The sequence below is a fragment of the Aotus nancymaae genome, unplaced genomic scaffold (assembly GCF_030222135.1).
Source record: "Aotus nancymaae isolate 86718 unplaced genomic scaffold, 86718_ANA_hifiasm-v0.15.2.pri h1tg000348l, whole genome shotgun sequence".
NCBI lineage: Eukaryota > Metazoa > Chordata > Mammalia > Primates > Aotidae > Aotus > Aotus nancymaae.
Genome location: NW_026988763.1, coordinates 541,835 through 563,131, shown reverse-complemented (window position 1 = coordinate 563,131; position 21,297 = coordinate 541,835). Strand labels below are relative to the sequence as shown.

The following is a 21,297-nucleotide window of genomic DNA, read 5'->3' as shown; positions in this document are numbered from 1 at the left end:
CCCGGGCCAGCATGAGGTCACTGATCTCTTTGATGACGGGGCCTTCCTCCCGGAGCTTCTTCATGGCTTTATACCAGGAATCTAGGGTGAGAATAGAACAACTAGAAATGCCTGGGGTTGAGCTCAATTGCCAGAACCTTTCTGACAGAAACAAGTGAATCTCTGACGACAGTGCCATGGGGAGGGTCTGGAAACCATTTTACTTTTGGGTGAACTCCAGTGCTGGTTTCAGGCTGTCCACAGATCTTTTCCTCACCAGGGATTGGTGGGGGGTTATCTACTCAGGGAGGTCCTGGCAGGTGGGCCAAAGTGGAACAGGAAGCTGAAGGGCGGCAGAGGAGGAGTCTGGAGGGGCACCGGCTCCTTACTGTGAATCTCTATGAGTTCAGGCAGCTTCGGGAAGAGTCGGGCCAGCTCCTCCCTGGGCATCAGGTTCTCCTTCTTCATTCGCTGGTAGAAGATCAGGTCCAGGACACGAAGTGTGCGCAGGTGGGAAGCTTCAGTCACAAACAGCTCTGAGTGGTGGTTGTGACAAGGAAGGTAGAAAGCCAGGGAGAAAACAGATCAGCAAGTATCTAGAGTCCCTGCCCGGGCCCCTCCACCACTCTACTTTTGGGGGAATTGAAGTGCTGGTTTTAGATCATACAACTTTTCTCTCACCCCAAGGGCCAGAACTGAGGGGGACCTTACAGCAACAGGCAACGTGGAGCTGCTCCAGCCCACAGGGGCCCCCACCCTATTTGCCTCTTTCCCACCCTTGTGTCTTAGGCATTCTGGACCTATTCCCACGTGTGTGAGCAGAGCTGCGGGCAGTGGTTCCCACGTGTGTGAGCAGAGCTGTGGACAGTAGTTCCCACGTGTGTGAGCAGAGCTGCGGGCAGTGGTTCCCACGTGTGTGACTGGAGCTGCGGGCAGTGGTTCCCACGTGTGTGAGCAGAGCTGTGGGCGGGAGGGCCCATGTGTGTGAGCAGAGCTGCGGACAGTGGTTCCCACGTGTGTGAGCAGAGCTGCGGGCAGTGGGGCCCATGTGTGTGAGCAGAGCTGCGGGCAGTGGGGCCCATGTGTGTGAGCAGAGCTGCGGGCAGTGGTTCCCACGTGTGAGCAGAGCTGCGGGCAGTGGGGCCCATGTGTGTGAGCAGAGCTGCGGGCAGTGGTTCCCACGTGTGTGACCGGAGCTGCGGGCAGTGGTTCCCACGTGTGAGCAGAGTTGCGGGCAGTGGGGCCCATGTGTGTGAGCAGAGCTGCGGGCAGTGGTTCCCATGTGTGTGAGCAGAGCTGCGGGCAGTGGGGCCCACGTGTGTGAGCAGAGCTGCGGGCAGTGGTTCCCACGTGTGAGCAGAGCTGCAGGCAGTGGGGCCCATGTGTGTGAGCAGAGCTGCGGGCAGTGGTTCCCACGTGTGTGAGCAGAGCTGCGGGCAGTGGGGCCCACGTGTGTGTGAGCAGAGCTGCGGACAGCGGGGCCCATTCTCACCATTGATGACCTCTTGCTGGACAATCTCCCTCTGGGTTAGCCCAGCCACCACATCCTTGCCCACTGTATCCTGCCAATTTTGGGCATCTGGCTTTGGCTCCAGGTCAGATAGCAGGCCCAGATCATCCTCTAGGAGGTGGGGAAGGAGGGCATCTGTGCAGAACCCCAAGCTGGGGCACTCAATGCTCCTAGGTGAAAACAGGCAGCTCAGCTTCACTCCGGAGGAAGAACTCACACAGAGGGTTTGGCCCTCCTTCTCCTGCTCAACCTGCTTGCCCCATGCACATGTGAAACTGGTGGGCCCAGAAGAGGAGAAACCCACCCAACCAGCCTCTTGCGGGTGAGAGAGCAGCTAGGTGTGGCTGGGACATGGAGACACCAAACAGAGGCCCCACAGTGCCCATCACTTACCTGCGGCCCATTTTGGGAGTGAAAGGAGGGGTTGGGTTCTCAAGAGACCTGTGCAGGGAATGTCAACTCTCAGCAACCCTCTATCCTTGCCCACCCCCCAAAATGACCATGGGTGCAGCCACTGTAGCCCTGCCCACCTGGTGGAGAGGCTGGGGACGGAAGACGATGCTGACTGGTGCAGGCGAGTAGCCTCTGCGGCAGCATCCATGTCAATGTCACTGCGACAGCGGGGCACGTTCTCTGCCTTTTGAGACTGTTTCATCTCTTCTCGGCCCTTGAGGCTTTCAGAGCAGCCCAGGCGAATCTCTGAGCGTGAACTGGGGAGAAAAGACAGAGACTTTGGGACTTGGGAAGCCAGTGGGCCATGCTTACATCCTGGCCAGCTCTTACCTGCAGCTCCATCTCAGGGGTGCCCCCATGCTGCAGGTTCTCCCTGCCAAACATGGCCAAGGCACCTGGATGGCAGCAGAAGCTTCTCAGTGACAGGCCATTTTTGCTGCTCTACAAACTCCTTCCCTCTCCCCAGCCTAGCCTGATGGATGAACAGAGTCATCTTCCTCTGGAGCTATTAGGAAGGGATCCTAACAGGAAGATGAAACCTGGGGCAAATGAATATAGAGTTGTAGTGTGTCCAGAGGCCTGAGAAACCATGGTCCTGTCAGGAAGGTGGTGGACATCATCGTCCCTCATCAGAGACCACAGGGTTCCAGCTTCCTGCCCCTGGGGCCGCCCAGTGGCCAGTCCACGTTGCCCTTGCTTTGGAACGAGTCAGCTCCCACCTTCAACTCTGCTTGAGGCGGACCTCTTTTACAAGGTCTTAAGAGGAAAGCAGAGCCACTATATTGGCAGCTCATTTTAGGATATTCCACAACTGTCAGAAATTTCTATCAGAAAATTCTATCTGCTGCCTGTCAGAAATTGCTGCCTGTCAGAAAATTCTGTCTGCTGCTGGATTCCTAGCCCTCCAGTTGTGGTGAGGATGAGTTCCATTCTTATTTTAACAGTGCCCTTCCAAAGATTCCATTACCTCTCAGGAGCAGACAGGCTTGTACTTAAAGGGGCCTTTTACTGATGGGCAGGACCCACTCCTTGGCCAGCTGTGCTTGGCCACTGAGTGTCTCTGGAGTTTGATGAGATGCTGATGACTGGGTGTTGCGGTGTCGGGTCCTGCCATGCATCAGCCCAAGACAGCTGGCATCAATGACCCCTAACTGCCCCAGGATGGTCCCCCACCCCCATGCCGTGGCCCTGCTGGGCTGGCTCTTTTCTGATATTATCAGTAATCTACATCCTGCTCTGCTTCTAGGACCACAGGAGGCCTGGAAATGTCTGCAGAGCTCTTAACAGCACAGCAAGTTGCTGCAATGAGGAGCTAAATGTCTCGGTCTCCATTCATCGTGGCCAAACTGCCAGATGATCCAAAATGGAGCTCATCTCCTAGGGTCCTGAGATGGGTTTATCTGCAGGGTTAGAAAACACACTGCCCACCGATCCCCTACTAAATCCACCCTCCAGAATTCTGTTAGAACAATCCCGACCCAGGCTAACTCGGAACCCTTTTCACAGCATCCTAATGGGTCCCTGTACCACCACAACAAACACCCAGTAGAGTCACTGGAGCTGCAGAGCTAAGCACCTTCCTTCAAGCACCCAGAAGTGAGTAATGGTCCCACCAACAAGTGAGGTGTATCATCTAGCTTTGGCCCAAAATTCCTAGGGTACTGCCTTCTAGAACTGGGGAATCTTAAACTTGCTGAGTATCTACAACAAGCTCTCACCCATCATACTGCTAATACTATTTCTTCTGAGATTGCCAATGAATTTATAAGCATCAAATCCAAAGGCTTCTGCTTGGAGTGGCTTTAGGATCCTAGTGAACGTCTTAGGGCAGATTTACCTAACAATGCCAAGAATGTAAGTTTGTAAATGGTCTCAGATATTTTCTCAAAAGCTTACAATTTTTTTTTTTTTTTTTTTTTTTGAGACAGAGTTTCGCTCTTGTTACCCAGGCTGGAGTGCAATGGTGCGATCTCGGCTCACCGTAACCTCTGCCTCCTGGATTCAGGCAATTCTCCTGCCTCAGCCTCCTAAGTAGCTGGGATTACAGGCACGCGCCACCATGCCCAGCTAATTTTTTTGTATTTTTAGTAGACACGGGGTTTCACCATGTTGACCAGGATGATCTCGATCTCTTGACCTTGTGATCCACCCACCTCGGCCTCCCAAAGTGCTGGGATTACAGGCGTGAGCCACCGTGCCTGGCTGATGTCTTATAATCTTAAAATATTTGCTATATCTATGACATGTACTACCACAGGAATCACATAATTTATGTATTAATTAACGTTAGACCTCAATCTTCCCCCTAGTACAAATCTAACCTTTACCTCCCATAAATCTGTCAATTCTCATGACAACAAAATCTTTAAATAAGTGTTAAGCTGAAAAAAGGCTTCAGATAAACAGAAGGAGTAACCTGCACTCAAGCAGGAAAGCTTAACTCACGGTTTGATAATCAGTTATTTCTTTTTTTTTTTTTTTTTTGAGATGGAATCTTGCTCTGTCACCCAGGCTGGAGTGCGGTGGCGCAATCTCGGCTCACTGCAACCTTCACCTCTTGGGTTTAAGCGATTCTCTTGCCTCAGCCTCCCGAGTAGCTGGGATTATAGGCAGTTGCCACCATGCCTGGCTAATTTTTTTGTAGTTTTAATAGAGACGGGGTTTCACCATGTTGGCCAGGCTGGTCTTGAACTCCTGACCTCAAGTGATCCACCCACCCCGGCCTCCCAAAGTGCTGGGATTACAAGTGTGAGCCACTGTGCCTGGCCTGGCAATTAGTTGTTTCAAAGGCAAAATAGGCCAGGTGCAGTGGCTCATGCCTATAATCCTAGCACTTTGTGAGGCTGAGGCAGGAAGACTGCTGTGGTCGGGAGTTTGAGACCAACCTGGGCAACGTAAGACTGTCTAAAAAAAAAAAAAATTCGCCAGGTGCATGCCTGTATCCCTAGTTATTCAGGAGGCTGAGATGGGAGGATCTCCTGAGCCCAGGGGTTTGAGGCTGCAGTGAGCTATGACTGCACCACTGTACTCCAGCCTGGGTAACAGAGCAAGACCCTGTCTCAAAAAAAAAAAAAAATCAAAGGCAAAATGGCTTGAATATCCAGACTACTATGTGCTGACTTGCTTTCATGCCTGCCTGTACTCCACCTCAATGGCTCTCAGGCTTGAGTGTACACAAGCATTATTCCCCCTCATAAGACCATATGACTATACCTTGAGGGTGACTTAAATAATTTGCATGAATACTTCTGAATACAGGCATTTGATTTTAAGTGTTGGCTGTAGAATTTTAGACATGACTTGATTGCTGTCATGCCACAATCAAGAGCAAGGAAGTCCAAGAATATGTTTTCATGCCAGACAAGGACTCTAGTTAGAACCTGACCAAAGAAGGAGAATATGAGAGATGCCAGTGTCTCAATCCCTTTTTCCTTCTTAAAAGGAAAAAACAATTCATTTGTAATCAATCCACTTGGCCTCTCTTTGCTGAGGTGGACATGATGCCTATAGTTACATCCCTTGTCGTTAAAGTACCCAGCAGAACCTCATCTCTGGCTCTGAAACGACTTTCTTTTGCCTGCTGGGTCTTTATTTCTCAGGATTTCCTCTTGCCCCCACCATAGTCTTCCTTATCCTTGTCACTTAGGGTTTCCTGATTAACTGCTTTATAATATCTAGCTCGATCTTAGATGAAGGCTACTGAGTCGTCAGGTGGTAAATCCAAAGGGAATTTTAAAAGCGTGCCGTTCTTGGGCTGGAAGTCGGGGATCTCCTTGCTCTCCTACTGGCCTGCTCACCAGCACACAATGTGTCTCCTGAAGATACAGGGGCTGGGGAGGAAGTTCTGTACAGGGAGCTTAGAGGCTAGTGGAGATGGGTAAGGTAGCTGGAATGAAACCCTAGCATCAGCCCCGCCCAGGCCGTACTCTTTGAGCAGCTGGCAAGTCCCATCCAGCCTCTGCTACCTGACACTCTCCAGCAGGTCCTCGGGAAAGCTTCCGGTCGAGAGTCGCTGTGTCCCAGGTTCTGGGGCATCATCCTGCTGATTGTTCTCAAAGTGCTGAATGATGTTCCTCACACTGCCTGGTTTGACTAGAAGCAAAAAGAAAATGAAGGAATGTAGGCTTACTGTTCAGGGATGGCTTCTCAGGCCCTGACTCCCCCAGACCCCAGCAGACAGAGCAATGAGCAAGCGTGGATGAGAACAGCACCGGACCAAGAGTCAGGAGATGCGCCCTGGTCCCGGCTCTCCTATGAATTCGCCGTGTGGCCCTGGGCAGTCATGCTACCTCTATTCTTTCCTCACGTGCAAAATGAGAGGGTTTGGAAGTCTATTTTCCATAAATGTTCTTTTGGCTCTCATATTATTACAATAATACTTCTGCTTGAAAGTCATGATTAGGTTTTTCCTAAGGGCCACATACAGTTTACAAAAATACCCAGGAAGACCAAAGCACATCTACATGTAATTTGACCATGTTGCCAAAATATATCAGGCGTTTCTCAAATTTAAATGAATTTTAGAGTTCATTATTTCTGTTTCTCTCTGTCTCTCCTTCCTGTGTTTTCTGCCCTTCTCTGGCCTCCATCACTACAGAATCAGACTCTAGTACTGAGAGATGACCTAGGAGGAACAGAGGAAAGACTTCACTGGCATTCAAACTCCAGCCCCCTTTCAAAGCTAAGGCAGAAGAGAGCTGTTCTTGTTCAGACAGGGCAGAAGAGAGAGTGAAAAGGCACAGGTAGTGCCATCTAGAGCCCCTGGAGAACTCAGACCCATTGTTCCATGGCTCTCGGCAGGAGGGAACAGAGATAAGGAATTCACCATCAAGTCAACTAGCTCAGTTCTCAGCCCAGCCCAGCGACACTAGAACAGGGGTGGGCCAGAGATGCTGGCTGTATGAGACCAGCGGGAAGGATGAGTGGAAATGGGGAGGCAGTATCAACAGCTCAGGGTCTGGGCCTTGATCCTAACCATACTAAGAGTCCTGCCCATGACTTCAGAGATTCTGACATCTGAAGTCATGGGCAAACTTATAAATATACAATCTTACAAAGCTGTCTCAAAATCTGACTTTCGTAAGAAAATTTCTAAGTCAGAGAGAACAGAAAAAAAAAAAAAAAAAACATTTAGCTGCTGTTTTCAAAGTCTACAGCTCCACAGCCTTTAGGCAAGTGGCTAGGGAGTATTTTTCTAAAACTGTGTAAGTGGCTGTGTGTGCATATTATAGGAACAAGGGCTACTAACATCACTCTTGTTTTGGAGATTAAGAGCAGATCCGCCTGTCCCAGCCTGAATGTGCACCTGGGCCTTGAAGCCATGCAGATGCCAGGGTCAGCTGAGCAGACACAGCCCTGAGCCGCCTTGGCTGGGTGGTGATGTGGGAGTCTGGGAACGTCCTATAATGGAAAGCCAACAGGCTGAGTCCCCTCTTCCCTTTCCCATGGGCCACTTGGAAAACACCCAGGTGTGCTCTAGATAGAGTTATATCTTACCTGTGGCAAGAAACAGGTGTAGCCCTGAGATCTGGTATAACTGAATGACCCAGAGTAACGGGAAAAACAGGTAGAAGGAAATGCATTTTTAAAAAGAATGAAGTTATTAGGCACATGGTGCCTCATGCCTACAATCCCAGCATTTTGGGAGGCCAAGGCAGGAGGATCACTTGAGCCCAGGAGTTTGAGACCAGTCTGGGCAATATAGTGAGTGAGACCCTGTCTCTACAAAAGTAGTCAGGTGTGGTGATATACACCTGTGGTCCCAGCTACTTGGAAGGCTGAGGTGGGAGGATTGCTTGAGCTTAGGAGTTCAAGGCTGTAGTAAGCTATGATTACATCATTGCACTCCAGCCTGGGTGACAGGGCAAGACCCTGTCCCAAAAAAAAACAAAAACAAAAACAAAAAAAAACCAAAAAAACAAAACCGAGGACTGGATTTCAAGGCCATTCTTTTTTCCCCATTGTTTTATAAACTTTTTTCATTAATTCCTTATTTTTACTGCTTAAAATGGCATAGAGTCTAGGAGTTTAGTAACTTTTAAAATAATTTTGAATATTTTTCATTGCCACTTTTACATAAATTGTAGTAAAAGAATAATTTCCTGATTGAGTCCCATTGCTCCCTCCCTCCCTCTCTCTATTTACTGTAGAGCCTAGAGTGTGAATCAATTGCATGCACATGGACCTTATTAACAGGAAATGAACTTGGTGCGTTCTGGGACACTTCACTGTAGGCGCTAAGCTTCTCGTGCGTTAATGTGTATCACGTTAATGTTTTAAATACATAGATTCTGGAAGATATTAGGTCCTTTAAAATACATTAAGGGTCATTCTTTTTTCACTGCCGTGGTTACGTGGTGCTGGTAGTTAAAAGTCAAGAGAGATGGAGGTGCTACACTGAAGGGCTTAAGTAGATGATAGGAACAAAAATACCCAGGAGAAAAAATTGTTAGAGACTCCTACTTTACTTTAAAAAAAAACACACTTTCAAAAATGAGAATTTTTATTATTATTATTTTAACTAAAAACAAAAATCTGAGGCACTGGCTGGGCATGGTGGCTTGCACCTGTAATCCCAGCACTCTGGGAGGCCAAGGTGGGCAGATCACTTGAGGTCAGGATTCGAGACCAGCCTGGCCAATATGGTGAAACCCCGCCTCTACCAAAAATACAAAAATTAGCTGGGCATGGTGGCACACGCCTATAGTCCCAGCAACTCGGGAAGCTGAGACATGAGAATCCCTTGAACCTGGGAGGTGGAGTTTGCAGTGAGGTGAGATCACACCACTGCACTCCAGCCTGGGTGACAAGAGTGAGAATATGTCTCCAAACAAAATTTAAAACAAAATCTGAGGTGCTCTGCTTCACTGCAAGACCCTTCAATGTGTGAGGATTCCTCTCATTTATATAGAACTCTGGATTTTTGAATGCTTATCCATGGAGATGTGACTGAATAACAGAGAAAAGGCCTCGGGCTGTGAAAACACTGCCAGAGGAACCAGAAGTCTAGCCTTGGCCAGAACTACCAGAAAGAGCTGTCCCTGCAGAAGAAGGGGCCCTGCCCCCTGAAACTCTGGGTTAGGAGACAAGGTCTGGTACCTGGCATGAGGGTGGTGCCCTCCCCAACCCCCCACAGGGTTTGCAGCACACAGCAGCTTTAGCAACAAAGAGCAATGCATAAGAGAAATGGAGAGGAGAAAGAAAGGGAGGGAAGAGGAACAGAAAAGACAGGATTTGGGAGATGGAAACTCAATGCTAATACAAAGACAAACCCAAAGAAAATGGTCCTTTTACCTTCCACAGGGACAAGGGAATATGAAATGCTAAAAGAAAAACCAAAACAAAAGTAAACCATTAAAAGTCACATCAATGTTTTAAGAATCAAAATACAAGTTACATCAAGCCAGAAAATGAAAAGGTAGTGGCAAAAATCAAGGCCGATCTCGAAGAATCCCTTTCCCTCTCCTGCAATGCAGCAGTTTCAGAAAGGGCAGCTGGCCCACCCCACTGCCCTTCACAGATTCCCACTGATGCTGGGGGGTTTAAGGTAATGACTGGGAGGGGCAAACAACAATTTCCAGACAAGTTTCTCCGTGCTGGGAAGAGATCAATGGCAGGATCACTTGAGTTTTAGGTTATTGATGGCATTAGAGGAAACTCTGGGTCCCAAACTTGCCCCCAAACTGACTAGTTCTAATAGTGACTCAACCATCCCCCGCCCGCATCTGTACTCCTGCAGTCCGGTATGCTGGGAAAAATGATAGGCCCTTGGATGAAGGTGAAGGGGGCATTTACTGTCCACAGGGCCATCCTTGCCAGGGGGAGATGTTTCTCACATGGCTGTTTGCTAACTACAACTGTTCTGGGTTCCTAGACTAAGACCCAGGGACCGGCACAGCTTCCTTGGCTTGGAAACATCTACCTGAACCCCAGAGATCCTGCACTGGATTTGGCAAGGGGAGAAAGTGGCTGTGGTCTCAGTTTGAGCCTGTGGCTCCCAGAAACACTGGAAGGCCCTCTGCCAACATACCAGTATATAAAAGGGCTGAGGTCCCTGCCCAAGGAATGCCCAAGGCTGTTGCTCCCCAAATACTCACTGCTTTGAGAAGAGCTTTTGGGCTTCCCAATGCATTTGAGGATGGGCTTTCTCTTCTTGTCCTCCAAGGCATCCTTTTCTTTCTTGGAATTGCTGCTCTGCTGAGACAGGAGACATTGGGGTTTGGAGGAGGTCCCGATACCCAGGTGTGGCTGCTAATCAGTTCTGTCACTGTCCCCCAAGGCTAGCCCTCAGCAAATAACTGGAGAGTTCACTCTTGCTGGTACCCTAAGAGTACATTCACCTCTGGCCTGGGTTTGGAAGGGACTGAGAGCTGCTCTAGTCTGGGGGTTCTCACTGACTCCACATCCAGGTGGAGGGATACAGCCAGAGATCTGCAAGATGGTTTTCCTGATCTACCTCAGCACAGCTCACTGCAGCAAGAGGAGGTATTTTCTAGGACAGCTGTCTTACCTTCTTCTTTTTTTTTTTTTTGCTTTTGAGACAGAGTCTCACTCTGTTGCCCAGGCTGGAGTGCAGTGGTGTGCCCTTGGCTCACTGCAACTTCCATCTCCCCAAGCAATACTTGTGCCTCAGCTTCCCGAGTAGGTGGGCTTACAGGCATGCACCACCACGCCGGGCTAATTTTTATATTTTAGTAGAGATAGGGTTTCACCATGTCACCCAGGCTGGTCTCAAACTCCTGAGCTCAGGCAATCCGCCAGCCTTGGCCTCCCAAAGTGCTAGGATTATAGGCATGAGCCACTGTGCCCAGCCCTCACCTTCTTGGTCTTAGGGAAGCAGGGTAGCCACTTGTCCTTGGCAGGAGCAGACTGGGCCTTTTTAGCTGTGTTAGAAGGTCGTGCCTCTCGAAGACGGATCCCAGCATGGCTCATGTAGGTATTGAGGGCGAAGTCCATGGGGGCGCTGCAAAAGAGGAACACTGTCTTAAGTCAGAGAGCTCAAGTTATCTTCCCTGTGTGTTTCACCACCACCCAGCGGAGTGGGGAAGGGGTAGTTATAGGTCAAACTATTCAAAGGGAAGTCTAGAATAATGAAATGGGAGAGCAGGCAGAAGCTGGCTAAAAGTCTGGGCTGGCAAGACTCCCAGGAGAAGTCTTAATTCTTTCCCTAAGCAGAACTGTTCCCCATGAGCAGATGATGGTCAGTGGAAGAACATGCCAATTCCCTAAAATGTAAGTAAATAATTTCCTGGCTGGTCAAGTCATAGGCAGACCTGGAGGACTGGCTGAGGTCAGCAGCTGATACTCTCAGGCATATGTGCAGGGGTGAGGAGGCCAGGGCAAAGGAGAAATGCCAAGCAGTCTCTGCCAAGGTATACTGCCATCACCATCCTCCCATCCCCAGGACAGAGAAAAAGAGACAGAAAAGGAGCTGGCAAGTGGCTTCCAATTGCCACAGATGAAAATGTCCAGAGCTCTGTGTTTAAAAATGCATTTGTACCCACAATTTCCTGGATGGATGATGATCCACCCTGTGCATTCAATGCAGCAAGGCTTCGGCTCTGGCTGTTTTTCCCTCTTCAACAGACTCCTAACCCCATTTTCTCTCCCCTATTAGTTTGTCTGCTCAGGGAGTGCAAACTCACTTTAACCTTGGCTAATGAGAAACAATGAGATGAATATATAGCTTGCAAAACAAAATTCTAATATGTGCCAAGAAAGGAACTGTGCTGCACCCCAGCTCCCCTCTGCAGATGCCACTAACAGGCTGACTTCATGATTACTGTTACCACTTTAGGTGATTTAAGGGAAAAAAGTGGCTCATCTGGGTAGAGAAGCTGCAGCCAGGTATGGGACTGTGAGGAGCGATGGCAGCTTGGTGTCTTCCCAATGAGGAGCAGGCCCACATGCCCAGGCAGCAATCCCTGAACACTCTGGCATGGGCCTCATGATCTCCCCTGAGAGCTAGACTTGCAGGAACCGTGGTCCCGCGTGGTTGTACAACACTAGGGACTGCCCTGTGATTGGCAGAAATGGAAAGCACAGTAGCTCAATCCCACTCCTTCCACCTTGAAAGCTCCAGGCGCATGTCATAGACTTGCTTACCTCCTGTCTTCCTCATACTCGGACCTGGAATGAAAGAAAGAACAGATGACTCAGGCTGCAAAGACACAGGCTGGCCACCTGGTCAGACACTAGGAGGAGGGTAAGATTGCTCCTAGATGAAAGGAGGGTTAGTGGGGGCAAAGTGCCCAAGTGTTTGGTACACAGGAGGAACTCCATGATATTTGCCGAGTTGAAATATCAGCCTTAGCAGAGACAGCATACATGTCATCCTCTTTGCTATTTTGACTCTGTCTTTGAAGTGCCCGACTGTGCCCATGGATCTGGCTTGTATGGAATGGCTTAACCAAGGCCACATAACTACTTAGTGAGAAGCAGTATTAGGCAAAAACTTGCTTCTAAGCTTGAAGTGTCCCCACGAAGTCTGCGATACTGGAGCTTGCATCACAGGAGCCTATGATGCTTTAGAAAATGGGGCCAGGAATGCATAACAAAAGCAGCTGTGCCAGAAGCACCTAGTTCAGGTTTCTGACGTGGATGAGTAAAAGATGGTTCAATTTCTGCTAAGCCAGTTCTAGCTGCCTCCTGAAGGAACTGTATCCACTGGGCACACACAGCACTGGCGTCACTCACTGTGACAGGTAAGATCTTAGAGGCAGGAAGGGAGAGAGGTCAGGAAGAGGGCCAGCAGGGGAGGCAGAAAGCTCATCACATTCGTGGGGCCCGTGGTCTGTCATAACCACCAAATGACTATCAGGAGCTCTGAGCTCTGCCACACCCTTGACACCTGCAGCCCTCAGCCTGACCAATGCAGCAGGAGGGCATGACTCCCCGTCTTCCAGGGGCAGGAGAATCAGGCAAGAAGTGGAAGAAGGTGAGAGACTGAAAGAACAGATCCACAAAATATGTCAACCTGCTTGGCACATTCAGTGGGGAGGGAGGAAGCTGAAGACTCACAAAATATCTCCAAGGGCAGTCAGCTGCTTCTCGGCCACTTGGTGCTCTCGGAGAGGGTCGCCATCCAGGTCCAGCAGGTCGTTTTCACCATACAGGCTGCCCAGGCCCAGAGTGCGCTTCGTTCTAAGCCAGAGAAACACAGGGAAAGAAAGAACTATACACAAATGCTCAGTAGATGGACACCCAGAAAGAGTGAGGCAAACACACATAACAAGAGACACATGCAGGCCCCAGAGGGAAGGAGCAAGGGCCAAGTGGTGGAGGTGAGAGGAGAGTGGTGGGAGGGCAGCTCCTGGGCCAACCTGTAGTCATGGATCTGCTCCTGGATCTCAGGCACAGCTGCCTCTTGAGCTTCACAGAGAACGCCGTGGGTGTCCTTGCTGTTCCGCAGGTGCAAGTCTGTAGTGGGAGACCAGAGAAGGCACAGTGGGTGGGGTGCTGGGGGTAGGGGGAGGTCACTTCTGCTGAGCAGCTCAAGGCATTTCAGCTCCCTGTGACACTGGGAGGAAGGGCTGGCTTTCTGCCCTGTTAGCCTAAAGGAAAAGGAGGCCTGGACCTCTCAGATCATTCCTGAATTCAGGACTGGAATCCTGATATACAAAGTCCACGGCAAGGACAAAAATATTTTCTGGATGTTCTGTGCTCCATTGAGAGAAGTATTAAAGCCCCTCTCATCAGATGTGTCTAAGTGCCATTCTGACATCCAAGTGCAGACCTCTGAGAGGCTTGCTCCCCTCTACTGCCCCAGAAGCAACTCACAAGGCTAAAAAAGGCGAGCACTTCACATTCCATGAAACCTGAGCTCCCCAGTATTAACCGAAAGATGTCTCTCCTCTAGTTCCTGCATCCATCCCCACCCAGGCCAGGCTAAGTTCCTGGGAGCTGCGCTTCACTCTCACTCTGCATTTGAGCAAGCTCTGTTCACCCTCTGCCTGGGTCCATAAGCTCTCCTCCCTGTCACATGTGCCCACAAATCATCTCTTTCTAAATGCAGCTTCCAATTCCTGTCCTCTAAAAAGCTGCTAGTGATTAGCTTCTCAGGCTGACATCACCTTAGACTGCCTCTGCTTAATTCTTCTTCTCATGATCAGAAGGAAAAGGGAGCCCGGCACCATCTAGCCTGCTGGGTCCTCACTCTGGACTAGCTGCTGTCAGTTCCTTAACTTGTGTAAGTTAAGGAACAAAAATAACTCCCCCCACAAAATAAAACCAACAAGAAAAACCATGCTAGAGATTCCAGCTCTGCAGGAGGATGGAGTGAGGCCCTAGTTTCTCTATTTTTTGTTCCCCAAGGGATTCTTGATAATCAACCTGGCTTAGGAATCCCTGATCAAGTGTGATTTCCTCTTTGTACAGATAAGCCAGCGGAGGCCCAGAGAGGTCATGTGGAAGGGTGGCAGACATGAACCTCGGTCTCCTAACTCCAAGTCCACTGTCTTCCCATGACAAGCTCCCCACAGCAGAGTGAGCGCCTAGGCAGGGTCTGTCCCATTTGCACCTGTCCGTTAGCTACCGTGCAGTGTTCTGGAGCAACTGTCCTATGGGTCCATTCCCCTATTAGAGGACGGTTGCCCAAGGATAGCGACTATGTCCCTTCTGTCCACTGGAGCTTCCTGAGAGCTCAGGAGAAGAAAGGCACCAAGCAGAGACTAACCAACCAATGAGCCAACTTACCAATTAAAGCCTGTAACGTCTCAGGGATCTTCACTCTCAGAGGCTAAAAAACAGAAGCGTGGAGCAGAATGGTCAGGTCTGCACACTCCAGAGAGATGAACAGTGTGCGGGGTGAGGAGGGCTTGGCCACATGCCTTTTTGTCTACATTCGCCCACCATCCTTCTCATTACTCTCCAACTGCACACCTGAATTCTAGGCTAGGGTTTTTGGGAAACAGAGTCTGAGGCTACAGAGCGAGCTGGGACTATATTCTGAGAGCGGCACACGCAGCTTTTTCCACTCTTATTTCCAGGCCATTAGAGTACATGGAATGGCATGTTGTCCAAAAAGCAGACCTGTGCTGACTTAGCAGCAAGGGAAAAGCCTTCATTAGGCTATATGGTGAACTTTTCGTCCCCCCGACTCCCAAGGGAAAGCTAGCCTTGTGTCACCCAGCCTTGCAGTTAGTATGGTGTCTGGCTTTTGCTACACAAGTCCTTGAAACCTGGGTACTGGAGCGGCTCCGAACACCCAACAGAGAACAACCAGCAGCTCTAACCTCCCTACTCAAGACCCATTTAAGGGGGCAAATATAAAACTCTTTTTTTTTTTTGAGACAGAGTCTCACTCTTTTGCCCAGGCTGGAGTACAGTGGTACAATCTCAGCTCACTGCAATCTCCACTTCCCAGGTTCAAGAGATTCTCCTGCCTCAGCCTCCTGAGTAGCTGGGACTACAGGCACTTGCCACCATGCCCAGCTAATTCTTTTGTATTTTTAGTAGAGATGGGGTTTTACCATGTTAGCCAGGAGGGTCTCGATCTTCTGATCTTGTGATCCACCCACCTCGGCCTCCCAAAGTGCTGGAATTACAGGCGTGAGCCACCGTGCTGGGCCAAAACTCTTAAGAAAAACCAATTTTCCCCAACCTCATTAACCCTACAAGCTTACTGCCAGAAGAATAAAGTCACCTTGGAATTAGTTTAGTTGATCAGGTTAGAAAGTCTGGGATGGCAGTTGCCCTCTGCAGGCAGAAGTGCTCTTGCCCGTGGGATCCCTGACACACCCCTGGGAACTCTGCGCCAGTGCACAGGGTGCTGCCTATGCCAGACACTCAGAGGCCTCCCACCTCTGACTCCTGCCTTCGGGTAGTAATAGCAAGTCGGACTGAGCTTCAGAAGCCAGGATTCTCCTCTTGCCTCACTGATCTAGATCATCTGATGTCTCTAGACCTCTGTTTCTTCAACCCAGAAATGGGCAAGGCAGGGATGGCTGGGGGGAACCAGGGTGCTGAATCAGGGGAGGGTAAAGAGAATCTGGTACAATCTCTTCCTCCAAACATTCCAGAGAGACACAACGTGTATTCTATGTGGAAAAAGAGGTACAGCGAGATTTTTTGAGAGTGGCACTGGAACAGAATCCAGGGATACTAATCTCTCGGCCTAGATTCCTCTTTAAGAACATGTCTCCGTTTGGTCCGAATGTTTTGCTTAATTTTCCTCTGCCTCCGGGTAGTTCAAAGAATATAATAAAATTGTAATTCAATCTATGACTGCCTCACCGCATTTTTCTCCAGGAAAATACTCCAGATGTCATTCCCCAAGCTTCGGGACTCCTTGGGGCTTGTCTGCTGATAAACTTCTGCACACAGGTAAAAAAGCTAGGAGGAGAGATAACTGGGTTAGAGCAGTGGTTTTCCCCCAGCAGGAATTTTGCCCTCTAGGGAACATTTGGCCGCATCTGGAGACATTTTTAGTTGTCACAACTACTGGGCGAGTATGGTGCTACCGGCATCTAGTGGGTACAGCCCGGCGACACAGCTCTATTTCCCCAAAGCCGCAGGACAGTCTACCACAACAAAGAATTCTCCAGCTCAAAACAGTGCTGAGGTTGAGAAAGCTGGGGTCAGACCATTTCGAAACCTGTGGTAAAATAATCCCCACCCCCTTCCCACGGGCACATCTTCAACACTGATCACGCCTCAACTCCGCATCCTCTCCACACGTGTATTTCACTTGCGTCTTGTGCTTGTTTACGTCTTGTTTCCTAAGGGGTCATGTTTTACTTCTCTCTGTGGTGTGCCCTGTCTTATTCAGGAATGCTTCCGAGTCACCAGCACTTGGACTTGCACACAGGTGTTCAGTGAATACCCGTGGATGGCTGTTCATTCTGGCTTCTGATGGTATCCCCAGAAAGACTAAACAGCAGCCCATGCCCCAGGTGAGAAGTTTATTCTGAAGACTACAGCCCCAACCCCTCTCCTCCATCTCCCTTTCCTTTCTAAGCAGCTGAGCAGAAGGAAGAAACTGGGAAGGCTGCTGGCTCTGAGCACTGTCCCCAGGCACTTTGGTCTCCATGCGCTCACATTCCCTCGTGTCATCATCTTAGCACGGAAGACCTTTCAGCCTTGCCATCTGCCAGTTTTCTCGCAGGGCTATTGTCTCAACTCCCTAGTCAGTCTCTATCTACCTTCATTTAAAATACTCTAGGAACAACTTCTCCAAGACGACGTTCTGAACTGATCAAGAAGGAGTTTTCCTGGCCTTGCCCTCTTACTCCCCTCTAGGCAACTGATGTAGTGAGTTAGCTGTGTCATACAGTGAAAAGTTCCTTCTGCATAGGTTACATCTTCTTGGCTATTTTGTCCTTGAAGAGCCCGCTGTGCCCATGGATCTGACTTGTAACAGTTAGGGAGCAGAAACAGAGGCTAGAGGTTCTCTCTGTTCAGCACAGCAGGCACTCAATCAAGACGGATGCTTCTGACTTACCAGTGGACTGGGGTCCGCCTCAGAGAAGACGTAACGTAGAAAAACCCCCAGGTGAGCTGGCCGAGACTTCAGTTTCTCCAGATCCTGGAATATGATGTTGCTCTGAAAGGCAGAAGGATGAGTGTGATGGGAGACAGGGCACAGCAGCACAGCTGGTTCCAGCTTAGCTCCCATGTGATCCCCCTTCCTGGGTTCATAAGAGAACAGCTCCCTGCCCCAAGTTCCCTTCACAGCTGGTGCTAGTCAAACTGCTTCTAGTCAAGAGCATCTTGTGTGACACACAAAAAAAATGATAAAAGGAGAAAACTAGGAAACCGTTACCTCGTTGTTGACAACCCACAGTTTGAAAATACCACCTATATAACTCCTGACACCAATGTTTTCCAGTGTGTGAAGTAGAACTCAAGATGATTTTAAGTGAGATGATTTTTGTTGAGGGTCAAAATGATCTTAGGTGATGTGGACATGGCATTAAACAACATTGGCTCATATTGTAAGAAAGTTAGTTTCTTTTCAGTTCTCATTCCATCCTTTTGATTAACCCAGAAAAAACTTCGGCCTGGTGCCTGCATAGCTTTAATACCTTTAACCAAGGCAGAATTGGCCTCAAGCTTCATTAAAGCCTTTGACAAGCAATAGAATTGAGCTAGAGTTTATCTTTCAGCTTGTTTGAAATTTTGTCTCTATTTTTTTTTTTAGTAATTTTTTACATCATGTAGTTTTAAATTGAGGACACAAAGGAGTAAATATAAAATAAAAAGTCTTCCATCCACTTCATCCTCAAGCCAGCTAATTCCCCTCCTCAGCGGGAATAACCATCAGATTCTAAACATTCATTCAGAGCGGTCTTAAGAAAGAGGCTCCTTTTCCTCTTTTTAATATAAATGGCAGCTTTCTTCTACACTGTTCTATATATTTCTAGGTAGAATTTAACAAACTTGGTTCTAAACTTATATTTAGTGTTACATTTTCTCTGCATTTATAGTGTGTGATGTTGGTTTTCATTTAAGGTAATGACAAATTCCCTTAAGATGAGTTTAAGTTTAAAGAACTGAGTTGGCTTAAAGAAAAATATTAAGTAACCTTATACTTAGGTATAAGATTGAATATAATATATATACTATATATGTAATATAATATTATAATATAATGTATATATAGGTAGAATGTTGAATATTTAGATGTCTAATAACATCTGAACATTGTTAGATGCTAATGTTGTTAGACACCATTGACAGTGTCTGAAAAACAACAGGACAATTCTCTGGCTCTCAAGTCAGTCCACTCCATTGCCAGACAGCCCAGCTTCTTTGCAAGCTGTGTGCATTGAGTCAAAACCCGTCTTCCTGAAGTGTCTCCTGGATCTAGCTCTGTCCCTGAGAGTAGGGCCTTTCAAATCAGGTTTTGCAGAACCTTAAGGCTCCATGGAAGTGCCCTTGAGGGCAGGGGGTTGTTGATCAGTAAAGGTCCTAGGAAAGCTGAGGGTTTTTTTTTTCTTTTTTTTTTTTTTTAGACGGAGTTTCGCTCTTGTTACCTAGGCTGGAGTGCAATGGCGCGATCTAGGCTCACCGCAACCTCCGCCTCCTGGGTTCAGGCAATTCTCCTGCCTCAGCCTCCTGAGTAGCTGGGATTACAGGCATGCGCCACCATGCCCAGCTAATTTTTTGTATTAGTTAGAGATGGGGTTTCACCGTGTTGACCAGGATGGTCTCGATCTCTTGACCTCGTGATCCACCCGCCTTGGCCTCCCAAAGTGCTGGGATTACAGGCTCGAGCCACCGCGCCCGGCCCGCCTTTACTTTCTTAAGAGCATCCTTTGACACCCAAAAGTTTTAAATTTTGATGAAATCCAACTAATCTTTTTTTTTTTTTTTTTTGGTTAGCTTTTGGTGTTCATCTAAGAAACCACTGCCCAATCCAAAGTCATGAAGATTTACTGCTATCAAAAATTTTTTCTAGGAGTTTTATAGTTTTTAAAAATACTTTTGGCTTTTATATTCAAGTCTTTGTCCATTTTGAGTTAAATTTTGTTTACCGTGTGAGGTAAGGGTCCAAGTTCATTAACTGTATGTGGATATCCATTTGTCCCTGCCTCATTTGTTCAAAAGACTATTTTTTCTCCATTGAATTGTCTTGGCACCTGTGTTGAAAATCAGTTGACCACAGATGTATGGGTTAATTTCCAGAATCTGAATTCTATTCCATTGATCTATAGGTCTGTCCTTGAACCAGTACCATACTGGCTTGATTACCCTGACATTTGCCAATATATAAATATCAGCACTTATAATATAGTATATATTCATTCATCCATCCATATCCTATGGAATCACTAACTCATTAAAGGAGAGGTTCACTTCTTGTTTATCTTTGTAACCATTCCAACGCCCACCCCTGACATTACTCCCACCTACTGCCCCAACACGCACTCAGTACCTAGCATACAGCAAGAACTCAGTGCTTGTCAAATAAATACATGTATTTTTACATGTTTGTGTCTTTGACCTATGCTGTCTTTTCACTAGCATTCCCTCCCCCATCTCTTTTGCCTACTCAAGTACTGCTCTTCAAGGCCCAGCTGAAATATTATCCACTCTGCAAAGCCCTTCCCCATATTTCCCATTATTACTTAATTGTGCTCTCCTTTGTTCTCTTATTGTAAGCTCTTTGTTCCTCCCACTCTCCCTCCTGCTGTAATTTAAATTTCCTCCATTAGATTTTAAACATGTTGAGGGGAAGAACCAGAATCTTTTTCATTTCTATATAGCCTAGAAAATAAAACAATTTTTTTTTTTTTTTTTTTTGAGACGGAGTCTCACTCTGTTGTCAGAGTGGAGTGCAGCGGTGCAACCTCAGCTCCCTAAAACCTTCACCTCCTGGGTTCAAATGATTCTTCTGCCTCAGCCTCCCGAGTAGCTGGGCCTACAGGCGCGCACCACCACGACCGGCTAATTTTTGCATTTTTAGTAGATACGGGGTTTCACCATGTTGGCAAGGGTGGTCTTGATCTCTTGATCTTGTGATTCACCCACCTCAGCCTCCTAAAGTGCTGGATTACAGGTGTGAGCCACCACGCCTGGCCAACCATGTTCTGTATATGGCGGCACTTACATGTATGGCTGTAACAGGAATCTGGTTATTCTACTCCAGCAAATTAATCTACTTACTGTTCTCTGTGCACATCACTTCTAGGCCTGAAAACTCTCTTTATCCTTCATCCAAGTGCTCCCCACCTCTATCAGGCTGGCCCAGGACGCACCTGCCCCTTCCTTTCTTCTCTCTTTCCCTTCCTTTCCTTGGAAATGTCCCAGATAAACTCCATTGACCTTTTTCTTTTGGTCTACATATTCACTATCCTATTACACATGGAGAATCCTATTTATTCTACTGGTGAAGTTCCGCTTTACTAAATTCTACCGGCCAATGGTCATTCTTTAGTGGTCCGGAAGTTTCATTTTTTGCGGTTTTACTGTGATGGGATATTGCCTGTAAATGAAGTTGTGCACGCTGGCAGGCTGCTCTGAGAAAGTATTATTTCACTCAGGCAATGGCCAGTCTACCGTTGGCAGTGGCCTTACCTGTAATTCTTTTTCTTCCTGCCTCAGCATATTTCTGAGGATCTGGGTGGCATGTTTTTGATCTTCGGGACCCTAGAGATGGAAAATATGGCAGTATAAGAGTTAGGGATGAACTCAATAGCTTAACTCTCTTCTATCTGCTGATTCTTGGGCAAGGAAAGCTACGAGAGTAGAGCCTGAATCATAAGTATGTTTTATTCAGTACCTTGCTGGAATGCAGGAAACACACATCTTATTTTGAGTTTATTCCTGAACTTCTAGAAACCTTGGCTGTCATCACCTTTGGCATCAAGTTGCTCCCTAAAGTCTCCCAAGACTTGTGGGTTTAGTCTTCATTC

General features: G+C 48.0%; 1 protein-coding gene across 1 annotated transcript in view; it reads right to left on the bottom strand.

Annotated features, from left to right (window-relative positions):
* Positions 1-21,297, bottom strand: part of LOC105705254 (rho guanine nucleotide exchange factor 11-like) — a 79,652-nt gene that overhangs the window by 9,724 nt on the left and 48,631 nt on the right. The window contains 17 exon segments of the mRNA XM_064372104.1: positions 2-81; positions 369-515; positions 1,472-1,659; positions 1,883-1,930; positions 2,020-2,199; positions 5,908-6,034; positions 9,236-9,247; positions 9,250-9,264; positions 10,039-10,135; positions 10,760-10,904; positions 12,047-12,070; positions 12,962-13,084; positions 13,264-13,360; positions 14,636-14,678; positions 16,175-16,273; positions 17,382-17,483; positions 20,942-21,031. Of these exon segments, the coding sequence (XP_064228174.1) occupies positions 2-81; positions 369-515; positions 1,472-1,659; positions 1,883-1,930; positions 2,020-2,199; positions 5,908-6,034; positions 9,236-9,247; positions 9,250-9,264; positions 10,039-10,135; positions 10,760-10,904; positions 12,047-12,070; positions 12,962-13,084; positions 13,264-13,360; positions 14,636-14,678; positions 16,175-16,273; positions 17,382-17,483; positions 20,942-21,031 (1,617 nt within the window).